The sequence below is a fragment of the Panthera tigris genome, chromosome C2, assembly GCF_018350195.1.
Source record: "Panthera tigris isolate Pti1 chromosome C2, P.tigris_Pti1_mat1.1, whole genome shotgun sequence".
Taxonomy (NCBI): domain Eukaryota; kingdom Metazoa; phylum Chordata; class Mammalia; order Carnivora; family Felidae; genus Panthera; species Panthera tigris.
In genome coordinates this window covers 135262-155185 of record NC_056668.1, presented here as the reverse complement: position 1 = coordinate 155185, position 19924 = coordinate 135262, and the positions used below count along the sequence as shown (strand labels likewise).

General features: G+C 47.5%; 1 protein-coding gene across 2 annotated transcripts in view; it reads left to right on the top strand.

Moving 5' to 3' along the window:
• PRMT2 (protein arginine methyltransferase 2) overlaps positions 1 to 11941 on the top strand; it is a 36919-nt gene extending 24978 nt beyond the window's left edge. For both annotated transcript variants that reach the window (XM_042999069.1, XM_042999068.1), the window contains exons 7-11: positions 4754 to 4929; positions 7877 to 8006; positions 8850 to 8986; positions 10351 to 10522; positions 11333 to 11941. In XM_042999069.1, coding sequence (XP_042855003.1) covers positions 4754 to 4929; positions 7877 to 8006; positions 8850 to 8986; positions 10351 to 10522; positions 11333 to 11365 — 648 coding nt within the window. In that variant the 3' untranslated portion in view covers positions 11366 to 11941. The remainder of the gene's footprint in view (positions 1 to 4753; positions 4930 to 7876; positions 8007 to 8849; positions 8987 to 10350; positions 10523 to 11332) is intronic.
• Positions 11942 to 19924: the final 7983 nt, after the last annotated feature.

Below are 19924 nucleotides of genomic sequence, written 5' to 3'. Positions count from 1 at the left end.
TTCTGGTATTCTCATTTTGTGTATGTTACACCCCTTGTAGTTGTCTTACAGACCTTGGATTTTGTGTTATGTTTTTTTCTTTGTTTGTTTATTTGTTTGTTTGTTTGTTTTTTGTCTTCGTTCTCTTTGCTTTTCAGTTTGGGAGGTTCCTGTTCTCATATCTTCAAGCTCAGAGATTCTTTCCTCAGACATGCCGTGTTTCCCACTAAGCCTAACAAAGGCATTCTTCATTTCTGTTACAGTATTTTTTTTTTTTTTTTTACTTTGAACATTTCTTGGGTCTCTCTTAAGATTTTGATTTCTCTGTTTACATTGCCCATCTGTTCTGGCATTCTTTCTACTTTATCCATTAGAACTCTTAGCATGTTAATCATAGTTGTGTTAAATTCTCAGCCTGATGATGCCAACATCCCTACTGTATCTGAGTCTGCTTCTGATGCTTGTTATGTCTCTTCAAACTGTTGTTTGCCTTGTAATTTTATTTGAATTTTTTTTTATGTTTATTTATTTTGAGGGAGAGAGACAGGGCACGAGCAGGGGAGGGGCAGAGAGAGAGGGAGACACAGAATCTAAAGCAGGCTCCAGGCTCTGAGCTGTCAGCACAGAGCCCAATGCAGGAAAACCAAGAGATCATGACCTGAGCTGAAAGCGAATGCTTAACCAGCTGAGCCACCCAGGCGCCCCAACCTTGTAATTTTTTTTATTGATAGCCTGTGTGATGTGTTGGGTAAGGGAATAGCTATAAATAGGCCTTTAGTAATGTGGTGAGGTGTGGGGGAAGCAGAAGCATTCTGTGGTCCTGTTAGGTCTCAGTCTTTTAGTGAACTTGTGTTTCTAGAGTGTGAGCTTCACAAAATTTCTCAATTTCTTTTCTGGCTTTTGGGTGGGACACGATGGCTAGAGGGGTCTGGAGTTGAATATTGCCCTTTTCCCAGCTCAGTTAGGCTAGGCTCTGATTAGCTGGTTTCTCCAGAGAGCAGATCCTGTTAAGAAGAACAGAATACTCTGGCATGTTTCAAAATGGTTTTTTTCCCTCTGCTCTGTCAGAAGCATGAGGGGATTTTTCTCTGGTTGCTGTGGAACCTGGTGGAGGTCCAGGAGGGAAAACTCACTAACATGTGGGGGTCCCCCTTATGACTTAGCCCACCTGGAGTTTGTAACACTCAGAGTTGTCTACACTGAGCCTCCAGCAATTCATCATTGTTGTTCGTGTTGTTCCAGGAGTTAGGGTTCTGCTCCAGTAATTTGTGATTTTCTGTGTAAGCTTGTTGATTACTCTGATTTTGGAGGGAGCAGATTGCTCTGTGACCTAATATCTCATACATATCTAAGAAGAATTGTGGATTTTTCATTTGCTTTTTACTTGTTAGGGCAGAATGGCAGCTTCTAAGCTTCTTATATGCTGTGCTGGAAAATTCAGCTTGAGTTCATAATTAAATTCTCAACAAACTTGGAATAGAAAGGAATTTACTCAACCCGATAAAGGGCATCTATAAAAAACAAAACAAAACAAAAAAACACCTATAGCCGCCTAATGGTGAGAGAATCAGTGCCTTCCTCCTAAGAGGAGGAAGAGTTAGGATGGCTACTCTGCAATTCCTATTCAACACTGTGCTGGCAATCCTAACCAGTGCAAAAATGAAAGAAGAAATAAAAGGCACACAGATTTAAAACAAAGAAATAAACCATCCCTGTTTCCAGACCACATGATTGTTTTTGTAGAAAGTCCCAAAGAATCTCCCCCCAAATTTCTTTGAACTGAAAGGCAAATTAAGATCACAGAGTGATCAAAGTGAACATACGAAAGCCAGTTTTAGTTTTTTAATTTATTTTTTGAAGGCAGTCATATTTTCGTGTGCTAACAATGTACAATAGCATTTACAAAGCCCCCAAAACATGAAGTACTTAGGTAACAAAACATGTCCAAGTTTTGTATGTGAAGAACTAGAAGATGCTGATGAATGAAGTCACAGAAAACCCAAATAAATGGAAAGGCAAGGTGCTCATGGACTGGAAGACAACATAGTAAAGATACCTCTTCTCAAACTGATCTGTAGATTTAATATAATTCCAATCAAAGTCTAAGCAGGATTTCTTTTGTGGATATGACCAGCTCATTGTAAAATTTTTGTGAAAAGTAAAGAAAATAGAATAGTGGATACAGTTTTTAAAAGAAGAATAAAATTGGAAGAATTACATACCTGATTTTAAGACTTGGCATAAAGCTATAGTAGTCAAGACAGTTTGGTATTGCTAGAAGGATAGATACATAAGTCAATGGAACAAAATAGAGAAATAGATTCCTAAAAATACAGTCAGTTGATTTTTAACAGGGGAGCGAAATCAATTTAGTGAAGAAAAGATATAGTCTTTCCAACAGAAGATATTGGCATAGTTGGCCATCCATATGCCAAAAAAAAAAAAAAAAAAAAAGAAAGAAAGAAGGGAAAAAAAGAAATTCAAGGCTTATACCTTCTACCAAAAATGAAGTCAAAATTGATTCTAGATCTAATTGCATAGACTAAAACTGTAAACTTTCAGAAGAAATCTTGGGAGAAAATCTTCATGGGTTAGGCAAAGAGTTTTTAGCTGATTCTTAAAGCATGATCCATTAAGAAAAAAATTGATATACCAGACTTCATCAAAATTAAAGGTGTCTATGTTAAGAAAGTGTTAAAAGACAGTGTTAAAGATATAGTAAGATTAGGAGAAAATATTTGCAAATCACATATCTAATGTGTATTCTGAATATACAAAGTATATATACAAAATATACACATTCTAATGTGTATCCTGAATATCCTCAAAATTCAACAGGAAGAAGGTCAACAACCTAATTGAAAAATGGGCAAAGGACTCAAGCAGATACTTTACCAACGTGGGTATATGGATGAGAAATAAGCATGTGAAAAGACATTAAACCTTGTTAGCCATCAGGGAAATAAAAACTGAAACCATAATGAGGTAACCCTACACACCTGTTGAAATGGCTAAACTTTTAAACAATAATACCAGGTGCTATGGAGTGACTAAAACTCATAGGAATCACACAGCCGCCCTAGAAGACGGTTTGGCAGTTTCTTATAAAGTTATAGGTACACTTACCGTATGACCCAGCACTTGTACGTCTGGGTATTTACACTGGAGAAGCACAAGCTGTGTTTACACGGAAACCTGTATGTGAATGATCGTACTGGCTCTAATTACAATTGCCAAAAAGCTGGAAACAACCTAAGTGTTCTTCAACAGGTGGTTAGATAAACAGCTGTCTACATTCGCACAATGGGGTCCTACTGGGCAGTAAAGAATGAACTATTGTGGGGCGCTTGGGTGGTTCAGTTGGTTAAACATCTGACCCTTGACTTTGGCTCAGGTCATGATCTGGCAGTTTGTGAGATCGAGTTCTGTGTTGGGATCTGAATTGGGCGTGGAGCCTGCTTGGGATTCTCTCTCTCTCTCTCTCTCTCTCTCTCTCTCTCTCTCTCTCTCTCCCTCCCTCCCTCCCTCCCTCCCTCCCTCCCTCCCTCACTCCCTCCCCCACTTATACGTGCATGTTCTCCCTCTCTCTCTCAAAATAAATAAACCTAAGAGAATGAACTATTGATGCACAAATGGATAAACCCCAGAGACATTATACTGGCGTAATTAAAGTTATATGGAGTAATTAAAACAGTGTGGTATTATAATAAGAAAAGACAGATGAACAGAACAGGATAGAAGGCACAGAAGAGAACCTTTTAGCATATGAAAAAGTTGATATTACGAGTGAAAGAAGCCAGTCTCAAAAGATTATGTACTGTATGATAACATTTGTATGTCTTTCTCAGAAAGACAAAACCACAGGGATAGAGGCCAGTTAGTGGTTTCCAAAGGTTGGAGGTAGTGGGAGGAGGTGACCACAGAGGATATCATGAGGAGTGTTTTGGGGTAATGGGGTTGTTCTGTATCCTGATTGTGGCTATGGTTACACAGATCCATACAAGTGTTAAAATTTATGGAGTAACTGATTTACTATTGGTAATTTTTTAAAATACAATTAAAAATGATCTGTATATAATTTTCACACGTGTGCATGTATGTGTATGTGAGGAGAAGGCCTTGAGCATAAACCACCAGGCAAACATTGGTTCCTTTTGGGCGCTGGGTTTACTCATGACTTTTATTTTTGTTTGTGCTTTTCTGAATTTTCTAAATTTTTCCATACTGAACATACTATTGCTTCTATAATAATAATGCCTGAAGTTACTTAAATAAAACAAAACCCTTCTGGGGCTTCCCTTCAGCTGCAGGATGATGTGCCCCTGGCCTGTGCCCCACTCTTTGGTTCAGACACAAAGGCTGGCCTCTTGGGGCTTTAGCGGCCCCTGTTCTCTGTCACAGGCGTCACATGCCACCTGTCCGGGTGCGTCCTCAGGGATCCGTGGCACTCCTCCTTTAATGTTCCATGTTTTTAAGAAGTGATTTCAGTCAACTTCCAAGGTTATGAAAATTCTGAGAATCCTCCAGACCAAATTTATACGGGTTGACAGTTAAAACTCTGTAATACTGAGGGAGATGGCGAGAGTGAAGATCTTTCCTGTCGGTGGGGCCCAGTTCTGAATTCATTCTAAAGTGAACCGGTGTCACTCCACCCCAGGCTGTGGTGGGAATCTGTGATGTCACTGGTGTGGGTCCAAGATAAATCCTCCCAGACTATGCATCACAGACACAGGCCTCGGTCACCATGTCCCCCGTGTGTCTCCCTGCTGTGCAGTTTGAGTTCATGATTGAGTCGATCCTGTACGCCCGGGACGTGTGGCTGAAGGAGGACGGGGTCATCTGGCCGACCACGGCCGCGCTGCACCTGGTGCCCTGCAGTGCCGACAGAGACTACCGCAGCAAGGTCCTCTTCTGGGACAACGCCTACGAGTTCAACCTCAGTGCTCTCAAGTGAGTGTGTGCTGCTGGGAGCGCAGACGTATTCCGGGGCCTCCTGGCTGTGCGAGCTGCGGGCTTCCTAAGACCGCATAACTCGTTGGTGGTAGAGCATGCCATGAGACTGATCTGAATTCACTCACATGCCTTGGAATTTTGCACGTGTCTTTCAGGCCTTTAAACTGGTAGCAGATGTGATGGGAATTGAAATGTCTTTTGCCATCTAAGTTCTCAAATGTAATGGGAAAAACATGGTCATGTTTCAAACCAAGGCCCTTTATAAATATGTGGGCCGTTAGCATACAAATAGATCTTCCTACTACGAGCTGTAAACTTTTAAGGGATCAGAAAATTTATTATGAAGTCATTCCTGACAGTTTGCAAAGGAAACGATGCTGCAGAATAGTTGATTTCCTAATTTTATATTATGGATGCACTTGTATAGTTGAGCATGAGGTTTAACTATAAAATGATATCCTGATAGGTCCTTCACGTTTTAAATGTTGCCTCTTCTAAGAAGGATGGTGACAGAAGGTGGCTGCTTCCCCTTCTGAGTGTGCCGTGGGAGTTAGGAGAAACCAGCAGCAGCCCTGGAAGTTAGGTTGAGGGGCCCACTTGTCAGAAACTGCAGGAAATTTAGCTTATGCGGTGAGTGCCAGGTGAGCCCGGACACCTGCTTGATGCCCACTTGGGCAGTTGACAGCAAGATGGTGGCCTTGGGCGTTTTTGGTTTTTGTTAATTCAAAAAAAGAAAGGATAATGCAAGGGTAAGAAGTCTGCCCCAGTTAACATGTTGAATCATTGTACTCTCAACCCAAATCCCCAAAGGGATGGAGAGGAAATGTCCCCAGCAGAGCCGTTCTGTAGTTCATCTAGGGAGAAGTGGGTAGGAAGGGCCGGGGAGAATTAAAATAGAGCCGTAAAGAGCTGCCAGATACTAACATCTAAGCTACAGAGACAGGCGTGAGGGCAGGGTACTCCTGAGACCAGAAAAGACAGAGCAATGGACCAGGATGGACACACACACAACATGTGGGGAAAGTTGGGGTGTGAGGGGCAGAGGTGGCAAAGTGTCCTGGGACCATAGATGAGCCCCTTGAAACTTCTTTTCTCCTCATACCATACACTGAAATTTAATTCCACATGGATTTAAGAGTTTTGTGGTAAAACATCTGCATCAGCTGTAGGAATCCGTGGGTCCCTATGTGTCAGGTCTTAGAAAGTCAACAGGAACAAGGAGGCACTGGACATCAGTCTATAAAAATTGACAGCATCTGTATATCATCAGCATAAATACAATTTAAAAAGGCAGTGACTACTTAGAGAAAGTTACTAGCTGACAGATCCTAGAGTCATTTAGGAAAGATGAGTATCCAGTGAAATTATAGTCAAGTCATGGAAATACGCAAGTCACAAAAACCAAATAAAAATTACTGATAAATATTTGAAAAAAATTGCAGGATCATTAGTGGTTAAAATGCAGATTAAAATGAAATGCCATTTTTGCCTACCAGATGAGCAAAGATTAAATTAAAACAGCAGTTCTTGCTGCCTGAGCTGCAGGTGTGATGGCGGGGAGACGAGGCCGTGTGGCCAGAGCTGTGGGTGTGGCTGGCATCCACCCCCATCACCCTCTGCCCCAGGGCCACGGCACGCTGCTGTGCACACAGTGTGGGAAACAGGCACTTATCTGTAAGAATGCGGTTAAATTGCTACGTATCCATCAGATGGATGAATAGATGGTAAAACTGGTGGGACGCAAACCATGTGTATAAAATGGCTTCTGCTTTGCATAAGAACATGTATAAATGTATCTCTGGGGGAGAAAATGACTAAATAGATCAAGGTACCAAGGCACAGTTTTCAAGTTCTACAGATTCAAGTTTCTTCTTTAAAAAAATTTTTTTTATGTTTATTTACTTTTGAGAGACACAGAGCACAAGTCGGGGAGGGACAGAGAAAGAGAGAGGGAGACACAGAATCTGAAGCAGGCTCCAGGCTCTGAGCTGTCAGCACAGAGCCTGATGCGGGGCTCGAACCCATGAACCTTAAGACCATGACCTGAGCTGAAATTGTATGCTTAACCAACTGAGCCACTCAGGTGCCCCTCACATTTTTTCTTTATACTTTTCTATGTGTTCCCAATTCATTATAAATGCATAACTATTTTATCATCAGAAAAATATTAAAAATATGTACATATTGTGGAATCTTTATTAAAATGTTTACCTTTATTTGCTATTTCAGAAGTCACTGCTGCACTTAAGTTTTGAAACATTTCCGTGGTACATAGTAGGTTACTTTGGGCAAGTCTGGCAGTCAGCCAGTGGAGTGGGTGGGCTGTTGGGCAACAAGAAGATGACCCTGCAGGAGGCCCAGCGCTTGTGTCTTGTTTAACTGACGCAGCACAAGCCCTTCTCCAGGGGGCACCTGCAGGCCTTTATTGCAGAGTGACCTAGAACAGGAATATCTGTTTTATTTGCTGTGGGATATCTTACTATCCTGTACTCACCCTTCTTATGCTGTGAGATGAAGTGCCTGCGTGAGGAGGTGAAGTCAGGTGAGTGACGGAGGCCTGGTGAGGTAGCGTCAGGCTCCTGCTGACCTTCTGTCGACCTGTCAGGAGTGGGGGGGGGGGGTCACCTCTTGGACTGCGGTCTCCAAAACCACAACTGCACAGAGCAGACTGGGTCAGGGCCCTGCTTTGTGTGCTAGAGGTTGGTTTCCACGTGTGCAGACCCCATGAATAGGATGTAGGCGGGAAGTGCTCACGTTGCTTGCACACTTGCCGGTCCATCTGCAGGGACTCCCAGCCCTGCCTCAGTGCCCTCGCCGCAGGTGGTGGCTTGGAATTCCTGCTGATGCTGAAGAGAAAAAGCGAGAACCGTTGTCATGAATGTGTGTGTCAAAGCCTGAGATGCTGGTACCCGACTCTGAGCGGTTCCTTTGACTTTTTCCCTAGATCTTTAGCAATTAAGGAGTTTTTTTCGAAGCCCAAGTATAACCACATTTTGAAACCAGAAGACTGTCTCTCTGAACCGTGCACAATATTACAGTTGGACATGAGAACTGTGCAGATTGCGGACCTAGAGGTGAGAGATGAGTCTTCCCTCTCACATTATGTAGGCGATGCACACACCCCAGAACTTGCTGTGCAGATAAATGAATTCATGAACTTTGCCTTTGATTTTTCCAGTCTCTTTTCTTTACGTTCTGATTTTGTATTTTATATTTTTATATTATTTTCTTTATAGTTAACCTCTTTAACATCATGAGCTATCTTTATATTCACATACAATATTTTCAGTATCTTCAGATTCTAATTTTATCCAATTTTATCATGGACTTTGAATTTAAATTTTTTTCTAAGTTTTTTTAGCTACTGTTGATGACAAAGTTCTTCATACTTTCACTTACCCTGTGTTGCCACAGGGTGGCATTTGTGGATTCAGGATGTCTCGTTTTAAGGGTGCACTCTGACGTGCGGGAGCTCAGATGGGCCAAACAGTGTGGGGACTGAACTGTTGAGTCTGCAGTTAGTTTTGCAGTATAGAGACTCAGCCTGGAACTTTCTATCTATGCAAAGAATTGAGAAGAAAAAGTATTGCACTCAAATTTGGGGGCAGAAAATTAGGGACCTGAGGCCCAAATTGCTTGAAACCTTTTGTGATTACCTGCAGCACTTGAATTTATGATGCAAGTTTTAATCCTTTCCTGAGGAGGAAATTTTATGTGGTTTTTGATACGTTCAGCCAAACTAGCAAGTTACAGATTCAGAATGGCTGAAACGGGTGGTAGGGCTGCCTACCGCAGTGCAGTGTTGTGGGATTCGTGAAGTGAGTTGCTAATTCTTGCTCACACAGAGAGAGCCCTTGTGGCGTGGTGTCACATGCTTACTGAACCATGTCCCTCTTTTATCGTTTGCTCGAACACAGACAATGAAAGGCGAGCTGCACTTTGAGATCAGGAAAGCCGGCACGCTGCATGGATTTACAGCCTGGTTCAGTGTTCGGTTTCAGAGCCTGGAGGAGGACGAGCCACAGCTGATGCTGAGCACAGGCCCGTTCCACCCGTGAGTGTGCACCTCCCGTGGGGAGCGCCACAGCCCTTGGAAGAGCTGGGGCGGTTCACCTGCCTTCAGGTTGTCGGTATGACAACCACATGGCAGAGTCACGGATTTAGAGATCTGTCAATACTGGGTTGTTGACCTAGACTCTCTCCAGACCAGGCTACCCCAGGCGTGGAGCACGGTGTGCACGCGGTGGGCAAGTCAGGGCTGTGCCCCACCTGCCCCTGCACTGGGCTCCCTAGGCTGCCCTCTGACCCCTGCATGAAGAGGAGGAGCAGACTTCATCTTCCTCAGTGGCTCTGGACGCTGCTTCTGCTTTCCGTGGTCTAACACAAACACGGTCAACAGAATTCTAGGGGCTTTTGACTCAGACTCTTGGGGAAGGTCAGTGTTTCTTGAGGAAAATTTTGTGTGCAGTAATGATGCACACTTGCTTGTGCGTCCTGGGAAGCTGATGTCGTCTGCTTCAGTGCTGGACACAGCGGCCCCCGTGGAAATGCTGCCTTCAACTGGGGCCTTTGTAGCCCTGTTCAGTAACTGCCCTGGACCAGGGGTTAGATGCTGGCTGTGGCAGTGCGCCTAGAGGGACCCTAGCTGTCCTCCTGTAACATGGGAGCAGGGCTGAGGAGCTGTTTGGCCAGAGTGTCCTGTGGAGGTCCAGGGCTCCGTCAGCTTTCCTTCTAGATCCTACTGGCACAGATGAGAGTAGGAACACTAAAAACCCAGTGGACGGTCGTGTGCCTGGGCAGTCTTCCACTGGCGTGTCCGTACACAGCTAGTGTGGGGCAGGCAGGGCGCAGAGCCTGGGACATCCGCTCTCTGAAGCCCGGGGAGAGACCTTCACGGTGGTTGAGGCAGGAGGGAGCAGGACCTCTCTGAGTTTGACCGTGGGGCGCAGGCCCAGCGTCTGGCAGAGGCCACAGTGCGCAGTGGAGCCATGCTGTCAGAGCCGGTAGAAAGTGACGAGCTCGGGAGTGTGACCGTTTCCCCCAAGTGTTACAGTTGCCATGCTCTCCTTCAGCCTGACTCACAGGAATGACAACTTATTTAGGCTGCAGACTAGACCTCGGGCCCTGGCAGCTTAGAGACCGAGCAAAGGGCTCTGGGTGGATGCCTACTGTGCCAGGGTGCAAGGGGCCAGGTACCCTCTGCCTGGCCACCCGTGTGTCCTTGGGGCCACCAGGGCAAGCCTCCTTCACCCTTCTGGAATCTGGGCAGCCTCCAGAAGCTGGATCCTGGCTGGGCTGTAACTCAATCCTGGCAACCCATAAAGGCCGTCTGGATCGTGGAGTCGGGGGATGTCTGTCCTGCGGTAAGCCTGAAAAACCAGGCTCCAGAGAGGTGACCCTACATCCTGTGTCTTGCAGCACCACCCACTGGAAGCAGGTGCTGTTTATGATGGATGAGCCTGTTTCTGTCCTCATGGGAGATGTGGTCACTGGCTCAGTTGTGTTGCAGAGAAACCCCGTGTGGAGGAGGCACATGTCCGTGGCGCTGAGCTGGTCTGTCACTTCCACACAGGACCCCACATCACAGAAAGTAAGATATTTAGCTGTAAAATCAGGTGCTAGGGTGCTGGTCCTGGGAGACGGGTCTGTGGTGATCACAGTGGCCAGACCACATGGCCTTGTCTGTCTGTGTCACTTTTCTAACCTTCCTGAGGGGAAGTGGATGCTGTTATTTGCAGAACAGGAAACAGAGGTGCAAGAAGGCGAGTCTGTGGGGGCCGAGGCCCGGCCCAGGCTAGGGCCACCCCTTCCTGTGTCCAGGAGGCCCCGGTGGAGAAACAGGGCTGGGGACCGACCCTCTGCGGGGGCCTTCAGGTGGTGGGTGATGTAGGTGTGTGGTGTGAGTCACCTTCCGACCCTGGCAGCAGTTTGAGGCCTGAGGCGCCGTCCTTCCCACAGTGAAACGGTGAGGCCTGGCGGGGCCTTTGGCATCATGTCTCACAGAGGCTGCTGAGCAAAGGATTCTCTTCTCAGACTCAGGGTTAATGTAGGACAGAAAAGAAAATCAAATGGCTTCTCTTTATGTGTTAGTACCTGTTTTATGCTTTGTTTTATGATAACTTTTCAAATTTAACTTATTTTTTAAATTTACATCCAAGTTAGTTAGCATATTAGTACAACAACCAATTCGGGAGTAGATTCCTTAATGCCCCTTCCCCATTTAGCCCATACCCCCCTCCGTTTTATGATAATTTTATGTTAAAATTTTAACGTTTGTCATTAAAAAAAAATTGTCTCTGAATGTCATTCTTTTGTACAATATTAAATTACTTTTAGGAAATCCTGCATGTTAATCAGACTAAAGTGATTTATTATTTGATTGATTTGTTTTCTTTTTCAGGTTGGAGAAAAAGTCTTTCCCATCTGGAGATGACAGTTGAAGTTCTGTGGGAAGCAGCGTGCAGATAGTGCAGGAATGAGCCTGAGTGAATGAAGATGTCCTTGGATGCGAGCACATGTTCTTGTGAAAGCCGTGAGCTCTGTCGGCCTGACAGGGGTACCCCCCGGAGCTGTGGGCTTAGTCTGTCCGTGGGGTCCTTCACAGACGGCTGTGCTTGGGCTCGGCGGGAACTCCCTCACCACTGTCACTGCCCGTGTCTGTCCTCTAGAAGTAGGCTGTGTTTCCAGGTGTCCACAGTGCTGGCTTGTGGGTAAGTTGGTGGCACAGTGTCCCTAAGCTAGGTCTAGTTCACAACTCGTAGGACACACACACACATCAACCTTGTACGCCTGTGAAAGTGTTCACGCATCATGTGTTCATGGTGTCTTTGCTGCCCTGGTTCCTCCCTCACCATGCGGAATGTGGGACTGCACAGAGCCGTGCAGGACCTGCCGGTGGCCATGCATGTGACGGGACTCTGCATGGATAGTACAGTTGTAGAGATGTCTTCCAAATAAATTATGTGTTGGCACATAGCACGTGCTCAATAAATATTTTTAAATAAATGAATGTTGGCGTGTGTCCTGTTTCTGTGTACACACGTTCTTTTTACAAGCATGGGATCATGCTATATGCATTGCTTTGTAACTTTTCTCATCTAATATGAAGAAACTTCCATGCCTGTAGGTATGTGTCTACATTTTTGTGTGTGTATTGTTTTGAATTTTAATTAGCTTTTTATTGAACTATAAAATATATACCCCAAACTGCATAGGTCACATGTGTACAGATGGGTGAAATTTCTTTCTTTTCTTAAGTTTATGTATTTACTTTTGAGAGAGAGAGAGCGAGAGAGCGAGCGAGCGCATGAGCAGGGGAGGGGCAGAGAGAAGGGGGAGAGAGAGAATCCCAGTGAGGCTCTGCACCCTCAGCTTGGAGCCAGACATGGAGCTTGAACCCACAAACTCTGAAATCCTGACCTGAGCCAAAATCAGGAGTCAGAGTCTCAACTGACTGAACCACCCAGGTGCCCTGAGATGGGTGAAATTGCACAGAGTGGACATCCATGTAACTCGCACTCACTCCAAGACACTTCAACCCACTAGGGACCTAAGTGCCCCTTCCACTCAGTACCCTCCAAGGGTTATGCCTAACCTCTAACAGTGTAGATTGCTATGCCTGGTTTTGAACATTATATGAGTGGAATTATAAATTGTCTATTTTCTAAAGAGTATTCAGTCAGTTTTTGTCTTCCTAAAATTCATAGGTTGGACACTAACCCCCAGAGTGACAATATTAGGGGTCAGGGCCTTTGGGAGGTGGTCAGGCCATAAGGAGAGGCCCCCACGATGGGATCAGTGGGGGATCAGCCCATCTAGGAGAGTGTCCAGAGGGCACCTCCCCCTGCCCCCACGTGAGGGCCCAGTAGGAGGAGGCCGTCTGAGAGCCAGGAAGCAGGTCACCAAATGGGCTTGTGCCCTGATGTACGTCCAGTCCCCAGACCATGAGAAATAAGTTAATGTTGAAGCTGCTCAGTCAGGGTGGCCTGGTGTGGCAGCCTGTGTGGTGTAAGACGGTACCCTTTTGTGTCTGCCTTCCTCAGTTCTCATGATGTTTGTGAGACTCGTCCGTGGGTTGTGTGCATGCGTGGCCTTCATGTTGCCGTGTGGTGTCCTGCTGTCTCATGTACCACTCTCTATGGGTCTTCCTCCACCGCTGGACAGCTGCATTGTTCCCCGTGTTCAGCTAATGGGGTCTGTGCAGGTGTGTGTTTGGAGCACGGATGTATGTGCACGTTTCTATTGGAGGCACACCTGGACTTGAGCTTTACCAGGTACGAATGGCCGGATTGTCCTTCACAGTCAGAGAGCCTTATGTCCATACGGCAGGCCTGCAGGGCACTGCGATGCACATGTCAGTCCCTGCTGTCATCTGGGGTTCTCATCTCCACCGGCCTGGTGGGTGTATGGATGTAGTGGTTGATTGTCTGTTTCTCATTAATTTTGTGGGGGTTCTTGATGTAATCCGGCTGGGAGTCCTTCAAAGATTTGTTCTGTGAACTTGTACTCTGGCTTCTTCTTCCCTCTCTTTGGAGTATTTTGATCAACAGAAGTCTTTCTTAAGTTTTATTTTGTTCAGTTTGACATTATTTTTCTTTATGAGTAACACCTCCTGTGTCCTGTTTAAGGAATCTTCTCCTATTCCAAGATCTATAAGATGTTCTCCTGGAGTCTCTTCCATAGCTTCTATTGTTTTTACCTTTGGCACATAAATCAGCACTCCACCTGGCCTTGGTTTCTGTCACTGATGTGAGGGAGGGGGTTGACATCAATTTTCCCCCATGAGGTAGATGCTTAGATCATTGGTTTTCAACTTTTCCTTTCCGACACTTGAATTTTCCTCGAGAGCTGCTTCAGCTGCAACAACTCATCTCGATACACTTTTAGTGTCTCCTGGTTTCAGGTATTTCCTAATTCCAATTCCAATTCCAATTTCTTCTGTTGTACCATGGGCTTTTTTTTTTTTTTTTTTTTTAGAAATTTTGGCTTAATTTCAAAAGATGGGATTTTCTAGTTATTTTTTCTTATTAATCTCTAGCTCAATTTCACCACAGTCAGAGAACAACCTGAGTGATTTCAACAACCTGAGTGGTGTTCGCAAGTTTTTGAAAAGAAGGTGTGTCCTGTAAGAGGACATGGAGCTCTCAATACACCATTAAGGTCACGTCTATCAGTTGTGTTGTTCAGACACTTAGATCTTGACTGATAGTTTTGTCTGCTTGTTCTGTCAGCAGGATTTAAAGTCTCTTAGTTTGCTCAGGTGTCCACAACAGAACACCGCAGGCTGGGTGGCTGAAACAACAGGAATTTAACTCTGGAGGCTGGGAAGACCGAGATCAAGGGCCAGGACAGTTTGGTTCTAAATGGCCACCTTTTCCAGGTGTCCTCCCATGGCGGGGAGAGGGAGCATGGGCTCTCTGGTGTCTCTTCCTGTAAGGACACATCCAACTGGGTGAAGGCTTTACCTCAGTGACCTCATTTAACCTAACTGCTTCCTTAAAGCCCCCGTCTCCAAATACAGATACATCGGGGGTTAGGGCTTTGATATGTACTGAGTGTTGGTGTCCCTCCAAAGTTCCCATGTTGAAATCTAATCCCCTAATGCAATGGTGTTAGAAGCTGGGGCCTTTTGGGGGTGATTAGGTCATGAGGATGAAGACTGCATGAGTGGGATTAGTGCCCTCATAAAAGAGACCCCAGAAAGCACCTGGTCCCTTGCTCCAAGTGAGGGCACAGTGGGAAGGCCGTTTGGAAACCGGAACAGGCTCTCACCAGACACCATGCCGTCACCTTGATGTTGGACTCCCAGCCTCCAGAACCATGAGAAATGACTTTAGCCACCCAGTCTGTGATCTTCTGTTATGGCAGCTGGAGCAGACAGGCTTCAACATATGGAATTTGGAGGACACAGTTCAGATCATAGCATCCTGCCTCCTGACCCCCAAAATTCAGGTCCTTTTGGTATGCAAAATACATTTGTTCCGCCCCAACAGCCCCAGAGTCTCAACCTATTCCAGCACCTGCTCCAAAGCCACCTCTACGCCAGACCTTGGAGCAGAATTCTGGAACGGCGATGGGACAGGCACATTGTAGACACTGCGTTCCAGAGGAGAACTTGGAGGAACAAAAGGGTTAAAACCCAGTGAGGTAAATTCCACCAGCTCCTCAGGACCCTTGACCCTCCTTGGTCGGATACCCACTGGGACAGCAGCCCACCCTGCTGCTCTCTGGGGAGGGAAAGACGGTGGTGGGTGTGAGGGCCCTGGTGCCCTTCCCTTTCCTGGCTGGTGGCTCTGCCACCAAACCCACCTTCCTCCTGCTTTTAACACTTGCTCTGCGGCTTCGGTCTTCAGCAATTTTATCACATTGTTTTCTGTGTAAACTTTTTATTTTATTGTATTTTTAGTTTTTTTTAATGTTTATGTATTTTTGAGAGAGAGTGTGTGAGCGGGGGAGGGACAGAGAGAGAGGGAGACACAGAATTCAAAGCAGGATCCAGGCTCTGAACTGTTGGCACAGAGTCCGAGGTGGGGCTCGAACCCACGGACTGTGAGATCATGACCCGAGCCGAAGTTGAATGCTTAACTGACTGAGCCACCTAGGTGCCCTGCAAACTTTTAATTTTAATTTTATTTTTTGTCTTTATTTTATTTTATTTTTAGAGAGAGAGAGAGAAAGTGAGTAACTGCAGGGGAGGGGCAGAGAGGGAGAGAGAGAATCCCAAGCAGGCTTTGTGCTGGCAGCACAGAGCCTGATGTGGGGCTCGAACTCACGAACCGTGATATCATGACCTGAGCTGAAATCAAGAGTCAGACGCTTAACCAACTGTTGCCCCTCTGTGTAAACGTTTAAAACAGCCTGGAGTTCACAGAGCTTCTTGAATCTGTGGGTTGGTATTATTCATCGGTCTTAGAACATTCTGGAGATTTTTGCTTTACTGGTTTCTGCCCTGTTTTCTCTCTTCGTATTGGCTTCCAGTCACACATTTGCTAGCAGACTACTTGCTGTGCCCCCGCCGACTCTACAGCCTTTATTTTTCATTCTTCTTGACACCTGTGCCGCCACTTCGCTGTGTCCCATGACCTCTTCTCCACCTCCTGCTGCCCTCTCTTCCATGTCTGATCCTGGGCTCCTGGGGTGCTTCCCTGGCCATGGCCATGGTGAGTATGGGGTACTCAGGGTGCAGAGCCCCTGGTTTTTTTCAATACCTGGGAGACACCAAGCAGATGGTACAGATGAGCTTCCACCCTGGAGGACAGGAGGAAGGGGAGGCAGACCCAAGCCAGCAGGACGGAACATCCCTTGGAGCACCAAGTGGGAGGTGCAGCCCAGAAGAACTGCCTGAACTTGCCGAGTCACCTGTTGTCATAGGGTGTCTGTGGCCATGGGTTCCAAGGAAACTGAGTGTCAGTGTGGCTCCTGGAGCAAACACATGGTTGGGACGGCCAGGGACCACTGAAAACCAAGTGGGGGATGGGTGAGCCCACAGGCTGGTGCAGTGGAGCAGGATGGAGACTGTGCTTGGGTGATCTGGTGCGGGAGGGGGAGGTCACTTTGCAGATATGGTCGGAGCTTGTCTGTAAAATGTGGAGATCTCCCAGGAGGAGAGGCTGAGACTCCAGCCCTGTGAGGATGCGCAGGAGGCTTGGGTCCATGAAGCCCCACCGGGCCACCGTCCTCTGGGCATTGGAGGTGAGTGGGCAGACGGCGAGAAGGGCCAGGCTGGGGGGGAATCCAGGGAGAGGGTGAAGGTCCTAAGTAACAGGTGAGGCACCATCAGGGAAACAGCTCTGTCTCCAGCTGGCTCACCAACTGGGGCAGGGCCACAGTGGCATGGAATTGAGGGTCCCCCTCTCACCCCCTACCCCTCACCACAGCCATGTCCTAAATGGAGAGAAGTGGGTGCCAGAGGGCTGGCGGAAGTTGCAAAGGGTATCTCCCTGGCTGATCCTGTGACTTAAGGTTCCTATCGCAACCAAAGAACAAAGGCAGTGCTCCCCAGAAGCCCTGACCTGCCCAGGGGCGCCAAGCACAGAGCCCTTGTGCCAGGCGGGAGCCCAGTCTGGGTGCACGGGGGCTTGGTCCTCACGGTGCTCCCTTCTCGTCAGTGGGGCTTGCTGTCTGCAGCACATCTGGAGTCTAGCCAGGGCTCTCTCTGCAGCACGTCTGGAGTGACAAGGAAAACCTGTGCGGCTCTGACTGCAGTCCTTGGAAATGTAACTGGATGAAACACCCCCTCGTCCTTTCGTTAAAGAATGGTAAACTACTTATCTAGACTTAAAATGCACTTTTTGGGGTGCCTGGATGGCTCAGTCGGTTCAGCACCCTACTCTTGATTTCGGCTCAGGTCATCTCACGGTTCATGAGATTGAGCCCTGTGTTGGGCTCTGCACTGATAGCGTGGAGCCTGCTTGGGATTTTCTGTCTCCCCTCTCCCCTGCAAATAAGTAAATAACCTTTAAAAATGTGCTTTTTATCTTTAGTGAGAACATGTGTACATACTTACAAACCTAAAACTGAGGGTGGAAGAAATGTGTGGCTACATTACAATAAGTTTTAATTAGATAATAGATGCAATCTAAAATGTTTCCATTTCTAAAAATGATATTAAAAAAAGACTTAGAAGAGACGCCTACTCATGTTACACCAAATCGAATATTCAAATGTTTCTAAAATATGGTTTCTCATTCATGGTAACATTACACCAAACATGTTTCTGGGTCTTTTGGGGTCTGGTCGGGCCAGGACCCATCAGTGGTGTCACCACTGCACACCTGCCCTCCTTGAAGCCCCAAGTCTGAGCTGATGGCCATGCTTTCTATATCCATCGAGAAAACAAAGCAACCATAAGAGAGCTTCTACACTCTGGAGAACAAAGCCAACAAACTCAGCAGGTCAGGTGATGGTAGAGCTGTGAAGAGAATGTTCTGGATGCTTACATCAGGAGTGAGAGACGCTGTCAGTCTGGGTGTAGTTCAGAGGGCGGGTAGAAGACACGTATCTGAGGAGGTGGCCTGAGGAAAGTGGGGTCTGCAGGCAAAGGGTAACAGTGCAAAGGCCCTGTGGGGTCGGGGTCTCCGCAGCCTCTGGGCACTGGTCCTCCCAGGGCCCTCCCCGCCTCAGCCCCTCAGAGTCTCTAGCTACAGCCGAAAAAGCTGCAGAGCCCCATCCTATGTCATCCAGCGTGCGAGTAGCTTTCCAACGCCCTGACTCCCAGCCCTTCTCCAGAGTCCTAGCTGCCATTCCTTTCTGGCTCTGGAGCTGGGCAGACAAGCAATTGGCCCTTGCTTGGGGCAAGTTGTGTTTAGGAATACCTGTCTGCTCACTGGTCCTGGTCCCCGCTGTGTGGTTTCTGTGCACCGAGTCCTTTGCATCCTTGAACTGACAGCTGTGAGCATCTGACCCCAGAGGCCACGAAGCAATCTCAATATTGTGACAGGAAGACCTCGTGTGAGATGCATTTGGCTGGTTCTTTACAAAACATGCTTGGCACACATGCAGATGGCGCCCCAGGGGTCCAGACCGGGTGCACAGGGCTTCTTTCTCTGGAATTCAGCTGCCGACTCCATCAGCAGCCTTTTTGCCCAGCAGGGAGCTAACTAATGTGTGTGCAGCCATGTGAGCTCAGATGAGACCCCAGGCCGCAGGACTACCAGCCACGGTGATCTCTCTGCCAGGCGACGGCAGGTTTGCAGCAGCAGGTTCTCGGCTCCCCCTCGCCTCAGGCAGACATAGGCTGGGGCGTCTGAAAGGCTGTCGCTGGCCTGGGCCCGGCCTCTCAAGTTTTTCCTTCATCTTGGCCAATCCATTCACCAGGGGTTCTCTGAGTGTGAACGTTCCCGCTCGGCAAAGGGGACGAGAGGCCCACACCTCAGCACCGGTGTTTTCAGCCCTGTGGGGCCCATTCTTCCACACAAGTCACCCCACAGCCAGCACCAAGGGCAGGAACTCCCTCCCCACCCTACAGCTGAGGTGGGTCTGGGCACAGCACAGGTATAAACCTGACTGTGGAAGGCGGTTGGTGCAGAGGCAGAGGGGCCTGAGGACGCTGGCCATGGGTGGACTGAGAGCCTGTGTCCACCAGCAGAGGACTGTAGGTCTGTCTGTGGACACCCTCACTGAGGCACACTGCTTGGCTCTCTTGCAGCCCATTGAAGCCAGTAGGTTCTCTGTCTGTGGAAGTACCTGGTGCGCTTTTCCTTTAAGTAGGAGACTCTTGGAGGTTTCTTTAGTGAATTGGAGCCTGGAAATAGAACTTGGGCGTTTACCTGGGTCAAGTTCCAGCTTTGTGTCAGTCTCCCACTCCTAACTGTGCCTCAATTGCTCTTGGCCTTGTTGCCCTGAAGACAGCCCTCCCGACGTTTCACCGGTGTCCGGGACAACTGCTGTGCTCTGTGGCTAGCAGAGGGGTCTCTGTGCCCATCAGCTCTGCCCACTGTCTTTGGAGCAATGCAAGAAGGAGCAGCAGATAAACTGGTGACTGACCCCCACACGGAAACTTAGGTCCTTGTTTTCCTCCTACTGACCCTGCATGGGCCTCCTTCCTCACTGCCTCCTCTCTCCATGGGTTTTGTGGGGGAAGTGAAATTCGTAGCCTCCAACCCAGCATCCCCACCTCATGTTGTGCCTGGCAGGGGCTGGGACAGGGACAGGGAGCCATGGCTGAAGGGCTTTGGCCCCACACACCTCTAGAATGAATTTGCACCCCTGTCTGGTGGGTCCAGAGGGGCTTCCTTAGCTCCCCTGCTTCTGGGTGCCCCTTAGGTGGTGGAGCCTGGGTTCATCTGGCTGGTCCTGTTGAAGATTTATATTCCTTCCCTGAGATGAGCAGAGCTAGTGAACTCTGCCTCCTTCTACCCCAAGGCTGACACTCAGGCATTGGCCAGTGGCTGCTGAGAGGAGAAGAGGGGGTCCAGGCTCTGGGATCCCTGGGCCGGGACCCCAGCAGATCTGGGACCTGGGATCCCGGGCCGGGACCCCATCTCTGCACACG